This window comes from Macrotis lagotis, chromosome 4 (genome assembly GCF_037893015.1).
Source record: "Macrotis lagotis isolate mMagLag1 chromosome 4, bilby.v1.9.chrom.fasta, whole genome shotgun sequence".
Taxonomy (NCBI): Eukaryota; Metazoa; Chordata; class Mammalia; order Peramelemorphia; family Peramelidae; genus Macrotis; species Macrotis lagotis.
Window position 1 is genome coordinate 34,976,229 of NC_133661.1, and position 20,570 is coordinate 34,996,798.

General features: G+C 42.4%; 1 protein-coding gene across 1 annotated transcript in view; it reads left to right on the top strand.

The window, feature by feature from the left end:
* CHRNB4 (cholinergic receptor nicotinic beta 4 subunit) overlaps window positions 1–19,489 on the top strand; it is a 21,251-nt gene extending 1,762 nt beyond the window's left edge. The window contains exons 2-6 of the mRNA XM_074232500.1: window positions 5,563–5,711; window positions 12,420–12,464; window positions 13,275–13,384; window positions 14,463–15,426; window positions 18,722–19,489. Coding sequence (XP_074088601.1) covers window positions 5,563–5,711; window positions 12,420–12,464; window positions 13,275–13,384; window positions 14,463–15,426; window positions 18,722–18,853 — 1,400 coding nt within the window. The 3' untranslated portion in view covers window positions 18,854–19,489. The remainder of the gene's footprint in view (window positions 1–5,562; window positions 5,712–12,419; window positions 12,465–13,274; window positions 13,385–14,462; window positions 15,427–18,721) is intronic.
* The last annotated feature ends 1,081 nt before the right edge of the window (window positions 19,490–20,570 follow it).

A 20,570-nucleotide genomic window follows, 5' to 3' on the forward strand; every position in this document is an offset into this window, starting at 1 on the left:
AGATGAGCTGCACTCTCCCTCCCCTCCCCTCCTCCTCCCTCCTTCCCTATGAGTGAGTGTTTTAGATGGGGTGACGAGGGTGGGGGGGGGGGGGGTCCTTGCCAAACTTTCTGCTCTGAGTTCGATTTCCTTGGTTTTCCTTTGCTGAGTAGGGGTCAAACCCAGACTACATCGTGAATAGACATTGGTCAAAGATAAAAAGGAGACTGATGCTCTCTAGCCCAGGGAAGCTCTGGTTTCCCATGAACTGTCACTAGGTGAGATGACAAGATCACTTAAGGAAAACTCTCTGGGAAAAGCATCTCCATTCCAAGACTGAAACTTGGAGGTTCTTGGACCCTCAGAACAGGGATGATCAGATGGGCAGGGGCTCAATAGGAGAACTTCCCTTCCATCCTCCCCCAGGAACAGCTCCCAAGTCTTGGAAAAATTGGCTAAGTGTGTGTGTGTGTGTGGGGGGGGGATCATTCTTCTGTAGCTGCCTCTGGACCCTTCAGGAGTAGGGAGATGGAAGTGGAGGCGGGTGGAGAGTTCAGAGCCTCTTCAGGACCCAGTCAGAACTCCCATAGCCTTGATCCCAAAATGTAACTGGCTTTGAGAACATGGCCCTTTGCTTCGGCTTCCATCTGTCTCACGAGGGGGTGCAGACTAGGCAGCTTCCAAGGTTTCTCCAACTTGGACATTTTTTCTATTCTTACTCTAATGGCCTTCCCCAGTTCCCAGTTCTCTGTTCTGTGTTCTAAGCTCCTTCCAGCTCTGGTGCACTATGGCGAGTGTTCTAAAGTCTTTTCCAACTTAAACATTCTGCTCTGGTGTTCTAAGGTTGCTTCTGGCTCTGGGGTCCTCTCTTTTAAACAGTTTAATGACCTTATCATCTCTAGAGGATCTATGAGTATTCCCTTTATCTCTCATTATGACTCAGTTTCCTTTCCCATAAAAATATCAGCACTTCCTACCTCACTTGGTCAGCCCTAAAATATTGTTATTATTCTTCCAAAAGAAGTTGTCACTCTTTTTTGCGGGAAGAGTTTATGCAATGCTAAAGCCAGGCTCTGGAATGAGACAGGTAAGCCTGGTGGGGAAGGGGGAGAAAGCGAGTCTCCTCCTGACTGTATAGGTGGAGGACAGGAGGAAAGGGGGCACATGAGGCTGGGCATGTGGGTCAAGAATTCAGTAAGAAGAGAACTGACTCTGGAGTCAGAGATCCTGCTTCATATCCTGCCTCTCTGATGCCCTAGGAAAAAATCATTTAACCTCCTTGGGCCTCAGTTTCCTCATCTATAATATAGAGTGGGTTTGAGCTAGATGGTCTCTGGCTTCTGGATCCAAGTTCTTCAGATCTGCCTGAAGAAAAATAGTTAACAATCAGAAGGCCTTGGCTCCTCTGAGGAGGCCTCCTGAGCCAACTCGGGAGGATCCAAGGCCAAGGTCATTTAAAGTGGCCACAGGGGGCCTCCTTCTGTGAAATGAAAGGGGAAACCGGCATTAATCAATGATTAACACTGAAGATGCCCTTCCAGGTGCTTCAAACCACAATTCTCAAGTTCATTTTAGCTACTACTGACATCTAGTGGTGTCCTTTGTAGGAATCAGAGCTAGAAGGGGGCAGAATCAATCCCTTTTGGGTTTCAGGGTCCCCCAACCCACCTCAAAAGGTCCCTAAACTTAGCAATGAAATCAATAGGAGGAACAAAGAAGATGATGTAAATAAAATGAGAAAGTGCTATATAAATTACAATCATTTAATTATTATTGGTTTTTATTATCCTCACCCAGAATGCCTAGAAAAATGAACTGGGTTCAAAAGTCATAGAATCTGGACTCGGATTCCATTTCTACTCCTGTGTGACTTTAGATAAGTCACTTCCTCTCTTTTGGACTCAGTTTTCTCACCTGAAAAACAAGGAAATTAGAGCCTCTTTCAGCTCCAAATTTCTGAGGGTGCTTCACCTCATCAACTTAGGGTGCCACCCAACAGTAAGCATTCACTTTCATTCAGTTCACCAAATACTCCTGAGGCCATCTACTCTGTGTGAAGCACTGCCCTAAGTCATATAGGACCCTATGGGTTCTTCCTCCCCCATTCAGCTCTCATTTCCCAAATTTCCCTCTAGGAAACCCCTTAGGGTACTCACCTACCTCTCTTAAACTCTTGTTTCCTGCTTGATTTTGCTAAGGTCTTGCAACGATCATGGGCTGCCACCCTTGGAAAGGTACCTTCAGTTTGGAAATTAGACCCACATGAGCTTGGAGTGTAGATAATAATCTCTGGCATTTACATAAAGCTTGGAAGTCCACAAAGCACTCTACACACACATTAATAAGAGCTGACATTTATACAGAGATTTCACATGGCAAAATGCTTTTATTACACCTTTGCTCACTGACTTTCACTACAACCCAGCAAAGAAGGCATTTTATGGTTGTTGTTTTATTATTATCTCCATTTTACAGATAAGGAAACTGAGGCTTCAAGAAGTTAAATGAGTCATAGTCACAGAGCAGAGTCAGGACTCTAACTTAAGTCTTTCTTGACCCCGAGGACAATAGTAATGCAGCAGACTTGGCTGCCCAGTTCTATTTGGGTAATGTTCCCTCTGACTCTCTTGTTGGGCTCTACTGCCTGCTTTAGAGTCACAGAACCAATAGGAGCATTATACAAGTAACAATCAAAGAGAGATCAAATAGAGAAGTGCAAGACTATTGGGAAGTATATCAACCCTCCCCTATGGCTGCCATGGAGAGAACCAAGTAGTGTTGTTAGGGAGGACCTCTTCTGGTCAAGTTTCTTCTATAAGACCTAGACAAAGGTAGAGCCTGCCTCTGTGATCTCTAGAGAGAAGAAAAAACAGGACAGGGTGATGGTGGCTGTGGCTCAGTGTTGGTCAAAGGAAGACCAGGAAGGTCAGAGAGAGAGACTGGAGAGCAGACTGTGATGAGATATCCACAAGCACAGGACTCCAAGACAAATTCTTTCACCCTGTCCCAATTGGTCATAGGATCACAGAATTTTGGAGTTGGAAGGGACTAAAGCAGCCCTCCAGTTCAACTCAACACTTTTTGACTGCCAGCAGTTATATCTAAGATCCTATTAGGAATGGTAGGGGAACCCTGCCCACTAGTAATTTATACCACCACCTTGTGACCCTCTCTTCTTAGGTGTGTACTTGCCTGGGACATCATTTCATGAGGACCTTCTGCCATACTCACTTCTCTCCTGGCCCCACTCCTCACGCTCCTGTCTTTCCCCCCTTCTCCAGCAGCCTTACTCTAATGAGGTTACCTTCCCCCTACCTTTCAAATTTCCTTTTAGGTGTTTACTTCCCCCATGGAAATGTAAACTTCCTCATGGATAGAGCCTTTCTTTGGCTTGTATTTGAATTGTCAGCACTTAGCATAGTGCCTGGTACAAATAAATAACTTAATAATCTAGCCATCCATCTGTTCTTCCATCCATCTATTCCTACATCCATCTATCATCCAACTCTGTCCATTCATTCATCCATCCATCTATGTATCCATCCATTCATTTATCTATTTATGTATCTGTTTATCCAACTATCTAGCCATCCATCCACCCAATTCTATCTATCTATCAATCCATCCATTTACCTATTCATACATCTATTCTCTACCCATCTATTTATCCATCTATCCAACTCTATCCATTCATCCATTCATCTTTGTTTCTTTGTTTCTTTCTTTGTTTCTTTGTTTCTTTCTTTCTTTCTTCCTCTCTCTCTCTTTCTTCCTTTCTTCCTTCCTTCCTTCCTTTCTTTCTTTCTATCATTTATCTATCCAGCCATCCATCCATTTATCCTTCAATCCATCTATTCATACATCTATCATCTATCTATCCATCTATCTATAAATCTATTTATCCATCTATCTATTTATCCATCCTCTGTCTTCTCATGAATACAAAAGCATTGTAAGGGCTTATTGTGGGCCAAGTACTGAGGACACACATAGTAAAAACAAGAAGGTCCCTGTTCTTCCCAAGTTCCTATTTGAAGTAAGGAGATAACATCCAGGAGGGCTCACATGCAGAAAAATGGAAAGGCTCAGAGATCTGGATGGTTTAACAGAAGACAAGACCCAGGGGTCATCAGGATGCTTTAGTAGGCCAGATGACAATAACTGAGGGTCTGAAGGCCATAGCAACAGCATATGAGTAAGATCTGGAGATCTGGAAAACCTTCAAGGGCAGGGGAAGAGGACATGGTAACTCTTAGTAGTCCTTACCAGACATTGCTGTCGGATGTCTATCAAGCTAGTGACAACCGATCAATGGGAAAGGTGATCGCAAAAAAAAAGTCCAGGAAGGATTTTTGGCATCAGAAGTCCTAGAGCTGAAAAAGAGAGGTAGAATGATTTTTTCAAGATCACACAGCTAGGATAGGGTAGACCCTTGGTGGAAGGAACAGGTCTTTTTATTTCAAATTCATTGTTCTTCCTGCTTTGTGTTGTCTGCCCACCTAGGGGTCAATCCCACCCCCTCTGTCCCAGGTTGGTGCCAAACAGAGATTTGGCCTTCCCAAGGCAAACTGGGTTTGGTGCTCTGCACCCAGTCAGCAGAACCTCCAGGCAGTCTGGCTTACTCAAGGATTCCTCTATTCGGGTCAGTTGATCAGGGATGGAGACATCAAGTGTAAGGAAATATTTGAAAGATTTTTTCAAGAGTTGATAAATATTATATCTGTTCTAAATGGGCAGTGAGTTGGAAAAAGGATGGGAAAGGATGAGAACTTTCACTGTTTTGGTCAACCTCCAATCCTACTCATCTAGTGCCCACTTTGAAGGGTGCCCACCAAGGGACAGGGCCATAAACTAGGGCAGGTCAGTTGGAACTTTGCCCTAAGGTACTGAAATTTAGAGCATGCTAATAGCAGTGGTACTCCTTCAGCAGATAGAAACTACTGAGCTTAGCAAGAATAATTAATCAAAATAGAAAACTAATAGATGACAGCTCCATTCCTATTCCCACAGCTTCCCTGTGAGTAGATTCCTTAGTAGTGGTATTGCAGACCAATGATCTTTGTTCCCAAAGGGCCTTGTATTCCATGGTCTGAGATCTAGCCTCCAGGGATGTTCTCCCCATCCTCACCATCACCAGGACAAATGGATTTGATTTGAGGAAGCTCTTCTTGGCGTATAACCTGAAGGTAGCTCTTGTTCTAAATACCCGTACCTGGGTACCTGGGATCTCCATCAACCTCTCCACTCAACCAATTACATTGATCCAATTCCTTTTGATTGTGACCAGCTCTTTAGGACTGGGGGATAAGGTTCAAAAGCAGACCATGCCTTCCAGAAGCTTATTGGATAGGGGAAATACTCAACTTCACAGAAAAAAAGAGAATAGTTGAAGTTATGGTTCTACCATTTTCTCTTCTATAAACTAGAGGTTATAATTGCATCTATCTCACAGAAGAACTATGAGGATGAAATGGAAATATAAATTTTGCAATCTTTAGAGCTCTATAGAAATGTGAGTTCTTTTGATTGCAGGCCCAGTCTACCTTGCTTAGGAACTTGTGTTGTAACTGTACCATTTTCTAGGAAACTGCAAAATGGCCAATGCAGAAGAGAAGCTAATGGATTTTCTCCTGAACAAGACTAGGTATAATAACTTAATTCGTCCAGCTGCCAACTTTTCCCAGTTGGTATCTATCAAGCTGCAAGTGATCCTGGCCCAGCTCATAAGTGTGGTAAGTTGAAGGAGGGCGCTCATGCCATTGTGACTGTTTTCTGTATTTAAGACAGGGGAGCATTGGTAGTCCGAGGTGGAGGTGGGCAGAGTGGGATTTGGTTAACCCTCTAAAATAGGTCATAAATTCAACTGGAGGCTCTTAGAAGTTTCACTAGAAGTCCTAGGTCTGGGAAATCTAATCCAAGATCTGTTTCTAATTAGCTGGGTGACCTTGGGAAAAATCACTTCAGTGGTCTAGACTTTGGATTCCTTTTATAACTGCAAAATGAGAAATGACAAATTTCCCAGAGCATTGGCACACTATGGGGATTAAATAATGATCTTAGAAATGTTAGCTCAGGAATGCAGCTAATTGAGTTTGGGGTCCTAAGCTCTCAAAGATCAGAGTCTCCAGTCCAAAGAACCCTTGCTAACTCTCCTGCCTAGAGAAGGTATTACAAGGTATATCCAGGGGGAAGACACAAGACATGTCTTCTTGGTTGCTCTGAATAGAGATTTCCCAAACCATTCAAAATAGAAGGTCTCAGAGGATCCAGCTGCTTCCATTTGTGCCACACGGCCTTAACATGATTTATCTCATATGTATATTATTGTTTTCTGTTCAGTTCTTGGCACAAACTCACATAGTGAGTATTTCACAATTCTCTTTGACTGTCTGGGTGGCAATGAGGTTATGGTTGATCTAATAATAACACTCATTTTCCCCCTTTTAAAATTGTCAGTAGATCTTATTGATTTTATTTATATTGTTTTTACATTGCCTACATTTTCCCAGAAATCTCTCCTCCTTGCTTCTCCCAGAGAACCATCTCCTGTAATAAAGTTTCTGTTTAAAAAGAGAAAGAAGCAAAAATAAATTCTGTGAAATCAGTCAATTCCCTCCCCAAAAGTTGACATTATAAAAATGTTCCATACCTATTGACCCCTTCCCTTTGAAAAGGAATGAAGGAGAGATGTCTTCTTTACATTATTATTTTATTTAAAAGATATTTTTTATTTTTAGTTCCAAATTCTTTCTTTCCTTCTATCCTTCCTCCACCCACTGAAAATTCAAGAAATGTGATATTCATTATACATATGAAATCAAGCAAGACATTTTGTTAGCCATATTGCAAAAAAAATAGGTAAAACAAATAACGTGAAAAAAATATATTCTGAAGTGCTGTCAGAGTTAATCAGTTCTTTCTCTGTAAGTGGAGACTATATCATGAGCCCTTTGGAATTGTCAGGGATTATTGTATTGATTAGAGAAGCCAAGTCTTTCACAGCTGATTCTCATAAAACTATCACTATTACTGGGTCCAATGTTCTTTTAGAGATGTGTCTTCTCACATCTCTTCATTCAAGTTATATTAATCTTCATAATTTTGCTGCCTTCACTTTTGATTTTGTGTATGTATTTGTTCTTTCCATTTCTCTGTGTATATTATTTCCTTGGTTCTGCCCTCTTCACTCTACATCAGTTCAAATAGATCTTTCCATGCTTTTCTGTCAACTATCATACATATCTTATTTCACAGCACAGTAATACTCCATTACATCCGTGGACCATAAGTTGTTGAACTGTTCCCCAATTGACGAACTTTATGCCTCAAAAAGTACAATACCTTTCTTGTTGTCAAAGACTTCCTTCGGGTGGTAGTGGGATCTCTGGGTCAAAGGGAATGGATATTTTCATCACTGCTTTTTGCATCATCCCCAATTGCTTTCCAGAATAATTGTACCAATTCCCACAGCACCACCAACAATGCAGCAATGTCCCTATCTTTCCCCAACCCTCTCCACACTGACTTTTCCCATTGTATCCAACTTAAGATTTGCTAAGTATTTCCTTCTTTAAAATCCTTGTGGAGAAGGTATGTTATTATTATTTCCATTTTACAGATGAGGGAACAGGCTCTGAAAGGCTAATTGGCTTGCTCATGATCACACAGATAATTAAATGTTTAAAGGGGAATTTGGACTTTGGTCTCCAGACTTCTAGGCCACTGTGCCAAACTGCTTCTATCCAAAGTTCCTTCACCTTTCTTATATCCTGAACCCCTTGGGTAGTCTGGTAAAAATTACAGATCTCTTCTATGACTTTTAAATGCATAAAATAAAATACATAGGATAACAAGAGAATCTATTTTTTAAAAAAAGATATGTTTTTTTTTCCATCCAAGATAATAGACTCCCTGAATTCTATGTATGGGTCCCCAGGTTAAGGAACACTGATGTAAATAGTCAGATAAAAGTGACATTCATTCATAGCTTCCTCTGGTTTTAGAAATCTGATCCCACTATGCCAGAGAGAACAGGGAAGAGTGATCAAGGATGAAGCTATTACTGGCTTGGTAGTAAGATCATTGCCCAGGCTGGCATTCGATCTTGGGGAGCTCCCAGCATTTATAGACCCTTGCGTGTAAAATGAACACTTGGATAGACATCACATTTTCTCTTGGAGTTCTCTGATAATTTTAGAGATGTGTTCCCTCAAAATTCGTTTTGACACAAATAAAGGAGATGGACTGTAATGGTGGATGAACCAGAAGCCACGAGACCTTGACATTCCTGGGGACATACTCATCACAGGGAAATTATGGGATTACTTTAGAGATCACCTACTCCATCCCTCCAGAGAATCCAAACTGAGGTGAAGTGACTTGTCCAAGGTCACCCAACCTTCTCTGAATTAGCCTTTAAGGAGTATTTTAAATTTCCCCCCCTCTAGCTACATGACTCTTCCAATAACCCTGTAGAATGGAGGTGTTACCCCAGAGAATGTTGCCCAGGAAAAAATGAGTCCCCAGACCTGTACAGTTTTTGTTACCGAGAGATCCCATTTAGTTTTCTCCTACCTCAGTTTCCCCTCTCTGTCTCCCATCCTCCTACCCACCACTCATGGAGCTCAACCCCTTCAGTAGACTCCCCAGCCTATTACAAAACCATCCCAAGAAATGGGAATTTGAGTCAGGAGCCTTGGGTTTGAGTCCCAACTCCAGCCCTGACAGATACAATAGGGTTAGACAAACCACATTACCTCTCTTGGTCTTGATGTATTCCTCTGTAAAATGGGCACAATAACCTTTTGGATCCATTTAGTGATGTGATGAAGTGTAGCCCTAGGCAAGCCATTTATACAAATGGGTATCCTATGCCAATTTTGTGCCAGGCCCCTGATAGTGCTAGGGATGTAGACCAAAATGAAGGATGGTCTTTGGTTTTGAAGAAAGAGGGAACGCTAACAAATAGGGAGATTAGGAAGAGTTTCTACCTGCCTTGAGACAGGTACGGGATATGTATAGTGTGGAATAGTGGACTTGGAGTCAAGAAGACCTGATTTCAACATGGTATCTCTGTCAAACTCAGCTGAGTGATGTCTGCCTCAGTTTCCTCCACTGTTGAATGGGAATAATTATACCACTTACCTCACAGGGTTGTTGTGAGGCCCAAATGAGATAATTATACAAAATGCTTTGCAAACCTTAGAGCAGGGTAGTAGGTCTTCATGTTTTTATTGTTGAAAGGATCAAGTGAGATAATAGAAAGAAAAGTGCTCCACGCAAGTCTTTTTTTTTTTAGGTTTTTTTGCAAGGCAATGGGGTTAAGTGACTTGTCCAAGGCCACACAGCTAAGTAATTACTAAGTGTCTGAGGCTGGATTTGAACTCAGGTCCTCCTGACTCCAGGGACCGGTGCTCTATGCACTGTGCCACCTAGCCGCCCCTGCCCCTGTGGTCTTAATGTTAGTGTTGTTGAGTTGTTTCAGTCATGTCTGACTCTTCATGATCCCGTTTTGGGGCTTTCTTGGCAGAGATACCAGAGTAGTTTGTCATTTTCTTCTCCAATTCATTTTACAGATGAGGAAACTGAGGCAAACAGGGTTAAGTTGCCTAGGATCACACAACTAATACGTTATTTGAGGATAGATTTGAATGAGACTCTAGGTCCAGGACTCTATGCATTTTCATCTAGATGCTCCAAGCATCTTAAAGAGCTTTTAAAATGTTAGATACTATTGCTTGAACTGACTCTTTGTGTTTCCCCATCAGAAAATGAAAGTGATGAAGTAGATGAATATTAAAATCTCTGCTAGCTGTGCTCCTTGCGGCTCAGGGTAGCCCCCCCCCCACCAGGGTCTGGGGTAGGTGGCCATGGTCTAGAGGCTGCTCAGAGCAGGTGGCTGGGGTGAAGACAGATCATGTCTCCTGGCCCTTCTTCTTCTGCCGCTCGGTCCCCCAAAGCTCGGGAACATGTCACAGACTGCCGAAGGGCCACTGAAAATTAAGTGAATCAGGGTGGCTAGGTGGAGCAGTGGATAGAGCACCGGCCCTGGAGTCAGGAGGACCTGGGTTCAAATCCGACCTCAGACACTTAATAATTACCTAGCCGTGTGGCCTTGGGCAAGCCACTTCACCCCATTGCCTTGCAAAAACTAAAAAAATAAAAAATTGAGTGAATTCTGGAGAAAAACAACAGGCCGTTGGCTTCCCTCTCTGTCAATTCCTAGTTTCTGAATCAATTAAAGCTTATCGGGGATGTGCCGGGAGTTTGGCCGGTCAGGGCTGGTGCTTGGGCTCCTGCATCTCAGCTAAGGACCTCAACTTAAGGCTTGCTTGGCCCAGGGGCAGAAGGCTGCAGATGCTGCCCTGCCATGGCCTGTTGGCTAAGGGAGGCTTTTGCAGCAGGAGCAGAGCAGTGGCCAAGGCCTTGGGCCACCACCTTGGGGAAGCCACAGTCTGTGGATTTCTAGAAGAGTTTCATAGGCAGAAAAAGTTGCCTCCAAATTCGTTTTCTCATGTTGGACCTCAGCGTGTTGCTGAATCCTTGTGTGAGAGTCGAGTCACATTTTCTCTTTTTGTTCTATTATAATTTTAGAGATGTATTCCCACAGAAAGGGAGGTAGTATGGGATGATGAAAGAGTCAGAAGACATGAGTTCGAAACTTATCTTTACTCAGACAAGTCATCTACTAGCATTCAGTCTCAGTTTCCTTATCTGGGAAATGAGGGTGATGTACTAGATGGCCTTTAGAGTTCTAAGTAATAAGAATGGTAACTTTAGAGTGTAGAGGAAAAGAGCCCTGGCCTTGAGACCACCAATCCCAGTTCTGACCTGGTCTTGCCCAGCTTAGTGTGACCTTGGACAAGTCACTGATACATTTGTATTTACCCACCAGCTACCCATAATAATATCTCTCAGTAAATACTCAGTATTCCAATAGTATCCTTTGAACAGGCCTTAGATATACCCATTACTACTTAACAATAAGGCAAATGAAATAGTGATGATATCTTAACAAGGACTCATACTAATGCAAATCCATAAATAATAAACATATCACGTCCACACATAAACTTCAGGGACACTCTTACCAATTCACTCAGGAACTGAATAGGACAATTAGGAGACATGTGATCAGGGCAATTCACTGGTTTCCTTTTTCTTTCTTTCTCAGGAACTATTAATAAAAGTCCTTTAATAATGTAGCTTCTGTGGTAAACTGAGTCTTCTAAAGCTACGAGTTGGTCCATGTTGTTCTCGACTGATTCCCTTCTGGGAGTGTTACCTCAGTCAAACTAATTTATCCACTGAGTGGCTTCTTTGATTTTCTCCTTCCAATGTGTTTCTCTGCTCAGCTAGACTTTATTCTTTTTTTTTAGGTTGGTTTTTTTTTTTCAAGGCAAACGGGGTTAAGTGGCTTGCCCAAGGCCACACGGCTAGGTCATTTTTAAGTGTCTGAGGCCGAATTTGAGCTCAGGTCCTCCTGACTCCAGGGCCAGTGCTCTATCCACTGCGCCGCCTAGCCGCCCCTAGACTTTATTCTTTAATAATAATAGTAGTGTCTATAACATTCAGCTTCAAACTTACATGATTTACTTCTGAAATCTGTCTTTTCCATTCTCTCTCTTTTCTCTCATCTTGGGTCCTCTTTTCAAATGACTCCACCTTAGCTTAAAGTTGTTAATCAAATTCTCATCTTCTATCTATACTCAGATAAATTATGTTTGTCTTAAAATCCGACAATAGCTCTGGTTTCCATTCCTCACGAATATATAATAGCTTGTCACATTCAATTTATCAACAGCAATTGTCTCACAGGAGTACAGTGACTTAAACAATTATACCAGGACTAGAAAAATTCTGCTAGCACTCTTCCTACCGTGCCCTATCGAAGGGCAGCCTACCTTGGGAGATGACTTGAAGCTAACTCTTTCTCTGTAACCACAAAGAAGAAGGAATCCTTTGTGTTCTCAAGAATAGGATCAAAGAATCATAGATTTAGAACAGAATCTTTGAGAAAGCCTCTAGTCCAATCACTATATTTTACAAACGAGAAAACAAGCTGTTTAAGGTCAAATGATTTACCCAAAGTCACCCAAAACGGTAAAGAGAAGCCAGGATTTTATCTTAGGTCTATCGACTCCAAACTCGCAGTTGTGGGTAGTACGCCATTCGAAATCCCAGCCAGTGCATCCGAGTCAATTTAATTCAGCAAACATTGATTAAAAGAATTCTGTATGCCAGCCCCTGTCTTGTGTGTTGAGGGCGCAAGATGGAAAAATGAAAGCCTGTAGCATTTCTCTTAACAGGGAAGACGTTACATGTACACAAACACGATAAAAGGCAGAAGAATAATGGCCAGGCAAAATAGCTGAGGCGGTTTGAGGAAGAAGAGTTCACTTTTAGTTAAGGAGATAGTGACAGCTCTTTTCCTTCTTTAGAATGAACGGGAACAGATCATGACCACCAATGTCTGGCTGAAACAGGTAGGTGGAACCAGGGCTTATTGATACCAAGATAAATTCAATCAAGGAGAGAGAGGTCACGACCGGGTGTTGGGCAAGGAGAGGTCATGGCCATGGGCTGCCAGAAAGACTGCAGCCTAATAGAACCGATTTATGCCCTTCCCTCATCCCATTTCCCCCCAGGTTTGGACCTTTCTGCTCCTGACTCAGCATCTTATTCCTTAGGGCCCTAATTCTCTACACCTGGTTTTGAACTTGGGTCCAACTTTCTGTTTAGTTCTTTGAACTATGAACTTTCTCTCTTATCCCATTGCCCAGATTTGTTCCATCTCCCTTATCCCCAAGTCTGCCATAGCTAAGTTTCTTTTGCTTCCCCACAGAGGGAGCATAAGACTAGATAGGTATTCCACGGCCTTCCCACTCTGAGCCTCAGTTCCCCATCCTGAAATCCAATCAGGACACTGATTGACCATGATTTCCTATAAGACTTTGTTCATCAGTAAATGAGATGAGGGGGGGTTCATGTTGGACTAGGACAGGGGTTCTTAAGCTAGGGCCCATAAACTTTTCAAAAAATTATTCTAGTTACTGTATTTCACTATAATTGGTTTCCTGTGTAATCCTCAGTATTTTATTTGATGCATTTAAAAACTTGATTCTGAGAAGGTTTCCTCAGACCGTCCCAGGGCACCAGGAAACCAGAGGTTAAGAATCCCTAGACTACTTGATTGCTAAGGTCCCCTTCGGCTCCGACATTTTGTAATTCTGTGGCCGAATTTAAATATTCATTCCATGTTTCTCCTGACCCCCCCACAATCCCCCCCCCCCCAGGAATGGACAGACTACCGCCTGGCTTGGAACTCATCACAGTATGAAGGCGTGAACATCCTCAGGATCCCTTCAAAGCGCATCTGGCTACCAGACATTGTGCTTTATAACAAGTAAGAGAGCCAGTGAAGGGCCCCAAAGCCAAGTAGAAAGGGGAATCATTGGATGCCTAGAGCCCATGAGAGCAGTTCTATGCCAACGGTCTCATCTGTGCTGGAGCTGATTGGCATCGGCATCTCCTGGCCTCCCCAAAGCCCTCCAAGTTAAGAGAATCCTCAGATCTAGGACCCCTCCCATCTTGATATCTATAGTCTTAGGGCTTTAATCTCATTCCATTAAGCTCCAGTTTCCAAGGTATTGCTTATAAGGTGACCTTTATCTTGGGGATCATTGAATCCAGGCCAGGAGGGGATGCGACTGGAATGGAGAGGGAAGGGCCTGGATACAGTGCAACTAACTTGGAAACCATTCCAACGGTTCAGGCAAAAGGTGATGGGGTCTGAATTAGAGTGGCAGCTGCAAGGACATAATAAGGGGAGAGAAGAGATGTGGTAGAATTGGCAACTGCTTGAATGGAAGCGCTGGTGACTTGAAGCACAGGCACAAACAAGGTGTTAGCTTGTCTTTTATGGACACTTACAACTAAGTTTACAAAACTGGATAACCAGAATGGGGACCACCTAGTCGGAAATGATGATATTATTAGTACATTCCTATTATATCATTAGTACATTCCTATTATATTATATTGACACAGTAGGGGCAGAGGTAAGACTGGAGCTCAGATCTCCTGGTTGCAAATCTCAAGCTGAAGTTCTCTTTCCTGGAAACCCTCCACAGTCATTAAACTAATAGCAATCAAGAGACTACATAGGCAGAAATGTTGATATTATTAATTCATTCCTATCATATTACATACATTAATTCACTAGTGACAGAAATAGGACCTGGTCCCAAATCTCATCCTGAAGTTCCCTTTCCTGGAAACCTCTCTTGATCATTAAACAAATAGTAATCAGCTGACAAGCACTGGCCAAGTCATTGCCTACTCTGGGCGAGGGATTGTGCTAGATACTGGGCAAGCATAAAGAAGGGAAGGGAAACAGAATGAGTTTTGTTGGGACCCATTGAGTTCCTTCCTCATGCTCATCCATCCTCCTTTATTTTTTTGTTCCCCTTCCTTGCCCTCAGCGCTGATGGCACCTATGAGGTATCCGTATACACCAATGCTGTAGTGTCCTCAAATGGCAGCATTTTCTGGTTGCCCCCCGCCATCTACAAGAGCGCCTGCAAGATTGAAGTGAAGCACTTCCCCTTTGACCAACAGAACTGTACCCTCAAATTCCGATCCTGGACCTATGACCACACCGAAATCGATATGGTCCTCAAGACGCCCACTGCCAGCATGGACGACTTCACCCCCAGTGGAGAATGGGACATTATCGAACTCCCAGGACGGAGGACGGTCAACCCCCTGGACCCTAGCTATGTGGACGTGACTTATGACTTTATCATTAAGAGAAAGCCTCTTTTTTATACCATTAATCTCATCATCCCCTGTGTACTTATCACATCCCTTGCTATCCTGGTGTTCTATCTGCCCTCAGATTGTGGTGAGAAGATGACCCTGTGCATCTCAGTCCTGCTAGCCCTAACTGTCTTCCTCTTACTGATTTCCAAAATTGTCCCCCCAACTTCCCTGGATGTCCCCCTTATTGGCAAGTACCTCATGTTCACTATGGTATTAGTGACATTCTCTATCGTCACCAGTGTATGCGTTCTCAATGTGCACCACCGCTCCCCTAGTACCCACACAATGGCCCCCTGGGTCAAGTTACTTTTCCTTGAGAGGCTGCCCACCTTCTTGTTCATGAAACGCCCAGAGAATAGCCCCACCAGGTCCCAGTTTGACCAGCGCCGGAGGAACAGGTCCGAATCCCCCCACCATGCCAGCACAAGCAACCTCTACAAGAATTCCATGTACTTTGTGAATCCCACCCCAGCCCCAAGGACAGCCGCTGGTACTGATAGTTCTGGGGGCCAAAAGGATTTCCGCTTAAGGTCCTCCAAGAGGTATCAGCCCGAAGTGCAGGAAGCCATCGATGGCGTGAGCTTCATAGCAGACCACATGAAGAGTGATGACAGCGACCAATGTGTAAGTCAGCTCACTCCCAGGGGAACGTGGCAGATGAAGGGGGTTGACTCTTCTCTTTCCTGGACCTTCTTCAAGCCACTATTGTCCCCCCAGCTTCTCTAGCACGTAAAACCTTAGAATAAGATGCCTCAGAGGGCAGCTAGTCCAACCCTCTCATTTTACAGAGGAGGAAACTGAGGCACACAGAAGAAAGATAACCAACACCGTGAATAGCAGAATGGGGATTAGGAAGCACAACCGCTGACTCTAAATTCAGTATGCTTTCCACTGCACTATCCTGCCTCCCTAAGTAACCCCAGCTTGAGCACAATACTGTCCTTGCTGTGATCTCTATTGTATATAAATAGTGGGGGGAGGAGGAGGAGGGGGAAGCACACACACACACACACACACACACATACACACACACACACACACACACACACACACACACACACACACACGACACTTTGAATTCACTGCTGCCAAACAGAAACTCATGAGAGCCGAAAATAGCTTAGTGTGGAGAAAGATGTGGCAGCCCGACCAAGCCTTATGAACAGCAACTTGTTCCAGATGTCCGCAGTCTAATTTGAAACTTAATTAGCCTGAATACATAGCAGCAGGCTCTAATTTGCTGCCTCCTGAAAACAGGTCTGTGGCATAGCAGGGTCCGTCGTTCTCCATATTGTAGATGCTAAGACTGTCTCTGCCAAAGTTCAGTCAGATCTGTTCAGATAGTACCAGGCAGAGTTCATCTGGGCATGGGGAGGGTGGAGGAAGGAGGGGTTGGCACATGGTGCCCCAGAAGAGTGGCACCTTGACAGGGGGAGGCTGGGTGGAGCAGCCTGGGGGAGATCACTTTGGGGAGGAAACACATCCCTTTGCCCCCTTCAGATTTGGCCACTTGAAACAGAGTACCAGTCACTCAGTGCTAGTTACACCTCTTACTCTAAGGGCAGATACTAACCTGCAGGCCCAGCAATGTATATAACTTGGTCTGGTCACGACTAGGAAATATAAGTTATCAAGAGAGGGAAAGATCCAAAGTCACTAAGACAAACTGTTTATTTTGGAGTAAACAAAGTCGCCACAACTGTGAGATAGGAACCCAGGGTCTTTTTAAACTCCACAGCACTAGGTCTGCCCCTCTCAATTAACCTGGGGCAAATCCTCTCCAGTCTTTCGATCTGTCTTTCCATTGTTAAAGAGAGGAGATTCATAGATTCATAATATTAGAACTCTATAGAACCTTCTCATAGCATTCAATCCTTTCATTTTATCAGGCAAATTGAGGCTTTGACATCCCCCGCTCTAAAGCCCCTCCCAGCTCTGACATTTGTTCCAAGGACTCTCCCAGCTCTGCTGTTTTATTTGGCAAAATGTTTTTCAGCTTTGATTTTTTATGTTTCGTGTTCTAATGTTCCTTTTAAATTTGGTAGACTGTATTCAACGACCCCTCTCAATTCTGACAGTCTGTTCTAAGGGCTTTTTCAGTCTTATGTTTTTTAAAAAATAGTATTTATTTAAGGCAATGGGGTCAAGTGACTTGCCCAAGGCCACACAGCTAGGTAATTATTAAGAGTCTGAGTTCAAATTTGAACTCAGGTCCTCCTGACTCCAGGGCCGGTGCTCTATCCACTGTAACACCTAGCTGCCCCTCCTTTTATGATTTATGGTGTTTCTAGTTCTGATAGTTCTAATAGTCAGTGATTGGGAAAGTGGGGGTATTACAATAGAAACAACCTTAGCTCTGAAGTCAAAGAGACCTGAGTTCAAATCCTGAATAATAAGCTGGGTGTTCTTGGGCAGATCGCTGGAAGAAGCTAAGCTAGGTGGTACAGGGCAATAGAGCTCTAAGTCTGAAGTCAGAAAGACCTGAGTTCAAAAATAGCTTCAAATACTTACTAACTGAGTAAGCTTCAGGAAGTCATTTAACTTCTGTCACCTTAATTTTCTCATCTATAAAATGTGAATGAAAATAGCACCTATCTCCCAGGATCATTGTGAGGAGAAAATGAGATCATATCTGTAAAATTCTATAAATACCAGTCATTATTATTATTATTATTATTATCTAACCCTCCCAGGCCTCAGTTTCCCTACTCATAAAATTAGGGGATTGGGCCATGTGATCTCTGAGATCTGTTCCAGCTTCAGATCTATGGTCCTGTTATTCTAAGCTAACTTTCCCCCAAAGAATGGAAGAAAAAAGGCTTCTCAGAGAGTTGAGATGTTCAGGCAACAGTTCCATCATTAACCCCAGGAGCAGCTCCAGATGGAGAGATATTTTAGAAGAGGTTTCAGACAGGATAGTGAGTGTGTCTGTATTTGGGCAGATGCATACACATTCATGTGCATGTACACGTGTGTTTGGGTATCTAAGAAATAGCAGCCTTTCCTGTATACAGTGTTGACCTAGAAAGTCAACCAAGTATTAAGATTTCTGGGAGCCTTGTGGAAGGAATGCTAGGTTTTAGCATCTCTGTGGAGACCTGTTGCTGGTCATCTTCTTTCTGGAATGACCAATTCTGAGATTTTGGGTGAATGGAAGTAGGAGCCAATACAAAAGGTGAAGGGCCCCGAGAATGGGGAGTTCTCTGGAAACCAGCATTGACTCTTTTAAAGTCATAATATTTTTATTTTACATGGATATTTGATAGTGGCATTTTCTATTCACCGATCTATTTATTCTTCCATTCATTCAATAAATATTTTATTAAGCATTTACTATAACAATGCAAGAGGCCTCATGTCACAGTGGATTGAGAACCAGCCTAGGAATCGGGAAGACCTGCCTATCAACCTTGCCACAGTAGAAATGAGAAGAAATTATTTGACTCTAGACTTCTTGAACCAGAAGGGACATTGGAGATCATCTAATCCAACCCCCTCATTTTACAGATGAGGAAACTGAGGTTCAGTTTCTTTTGGAAAGTTCAAACTTAGTTTTGAAGTCCAAAAACTCTTTAAGAGCATTAAATAAATAGTAATCAAATGGAAAGTGTGAATTAAGTAAGTGCCTACTATGTGCCAGAGACAAAGAATGAGACCATTTCTTACTTGTGAGGAGATGAGATTCTAAAAAAACAGCTCTGGGGTGATGTATACTCTGCTGCTATTAATTAATTATCATCATAATAACTGACATTTCCACAGTATTTTACTATATGCAAAGCACTTTCTATACATTAATCAGTAAACATTTGAGAGTTTAAATAAGAAAACATTCTGATGACTATCAAATTGTCTAATGCCTCCAACCTCCCGTCCTTCTCTCCCCTTCTCCCATTTCATTTCATGCTTCCTTCTTTAGGTCATTGAAGACTGGAAATATGTGGCCATGGTGGTGGACAGGCTCTTTCTCTGGATATTCATCTTCGTCTGCGTCCTGGGGACTGCCGGCTTGTTCCTACCTCCTCTCTTTCAAAACTACTCTTCATCTTAGGTTCCTTGACCATCACCCTATCACCATGTCCCCTTGCACCCTATATCCATCAAATGGAACTTTGTCCAGTAAGGATTTCTTAGAAGATGATGTCATTCCTGTCTTTTCAGAGAAAGAGAGAGAGAGGACCTCTTTTTATCTATTGAAAGTCTGTACCTGGGGTGGCTAGGTGGTGCAGTGAATAGAGCACCGGCCCTGGAGTCAGGAGTACCTGGGTTCAAATCCAACTTCAGACACTTAATAATTACCTAGCCCTGTGGCCTTGGGCAAGCCACTTAACCCCATTCATTGCCTTGAAAAAATCTTAAAAAAGAAAGTCTGCACCTTATGGAGTGTCTTGAGGGTTTCTCTCTCTGCCACATACCCAGTGGGTCCCACACTTGCAACTGAATCCAAAAGGACAGGACATTGAAGATACCCCCTTCCCACTATATCTTCTGACCCTCCCCTCTCATCTTTAGATTTGCGTCCCTACTGTTTTATAAGAAACAATTTACTAAAGATAATACTTTCCTCTGGTTTTTACTCATCTGCTGTTCAAAGTTTGCTTTGGCTAATGACAGAAACAATGATATAACGAAATAGCTTGTCTTATGACTTTTGTTGAGGATCATATTAGTGGAAACCAAATAAAGATGTGAACAGTGAATGTTTCTTTCATCTATTATTAGATTAAATAAAATCTGGCTGCTTGGATGGGGATCTTAGGAGTTGGGCTATGGGATAAGACAATTGGGAGGCTAGAATGTGCTTTTAGAAGTTAGCTGATCCAAGCTCCTCTCTGAAGCCCATGGGAATTGCCTTTATAGCCTCCCCACAAGGAAGTCAGTTCAATTTAGCCTAAAAGCCTTCAATCTCAGGGAACTCATTACTTCAGGAGGTAGCCCTTTCCTATTGTCAACCAGTGCTGGGTTCTTTGTTGTTTGTTTGTTTTTTATTTTTTTATTTTTTCCAATTACATGCAAAGATAGTTTTCAATATTCATCTTTTTATAAGCATTTGAATTCTACATTTTTCCTACCCTTCTGCATGGCAGCAAGCAATCTGATATAAATTGTACAAATACAACAATATTTAACATCATTCCATGTTAGTCACGCTGAGAAAAAACATATTAGAACTAAAGAGGAAAAAACTGTGAGAAAGAAAGAAAAAATAGGAAAGAAGTTTTTAGAAGTATTCTTTTTCTGTATTCTGACTTCATAGTCTGGCTGTGGATGGTATTCTAGAAGTCTTTTAGAATTGTCCTTGATCACTGAACTGTTGAGAGGAGCTGAGTCCAATCATAGTTGATCATCTCACAATGTTGCTGTTGATGTGTATAGTATTCTCCTATTTCTGTTCACATCACTCAGCAACAGTTCATTAAAGTCTTTCCAGGTTTTTCTGTGGCCCACCCATGATATTTTTATCTATCTATCTATCTATCTATCTATCTATCTATCTATCTATCTATCTATCTATCTATCATCTATCTATCTAATCTATCTATCCATCCATCCATCTATCTTTCTATCATCTATCTATCTATCTATCTATCTATCATCTATCTATCTATCTAATCTATCTATCCATCTATCTATCTATCTATCTATCATCTATCTATCTATCTATCATCTATCTATCTAATCTATCTATCCATCTATCTATCTATCTATTTATCTATCTTTCTATCTATCTATCTATCTATCTTTCTATCTATCTATCAATCTATCTA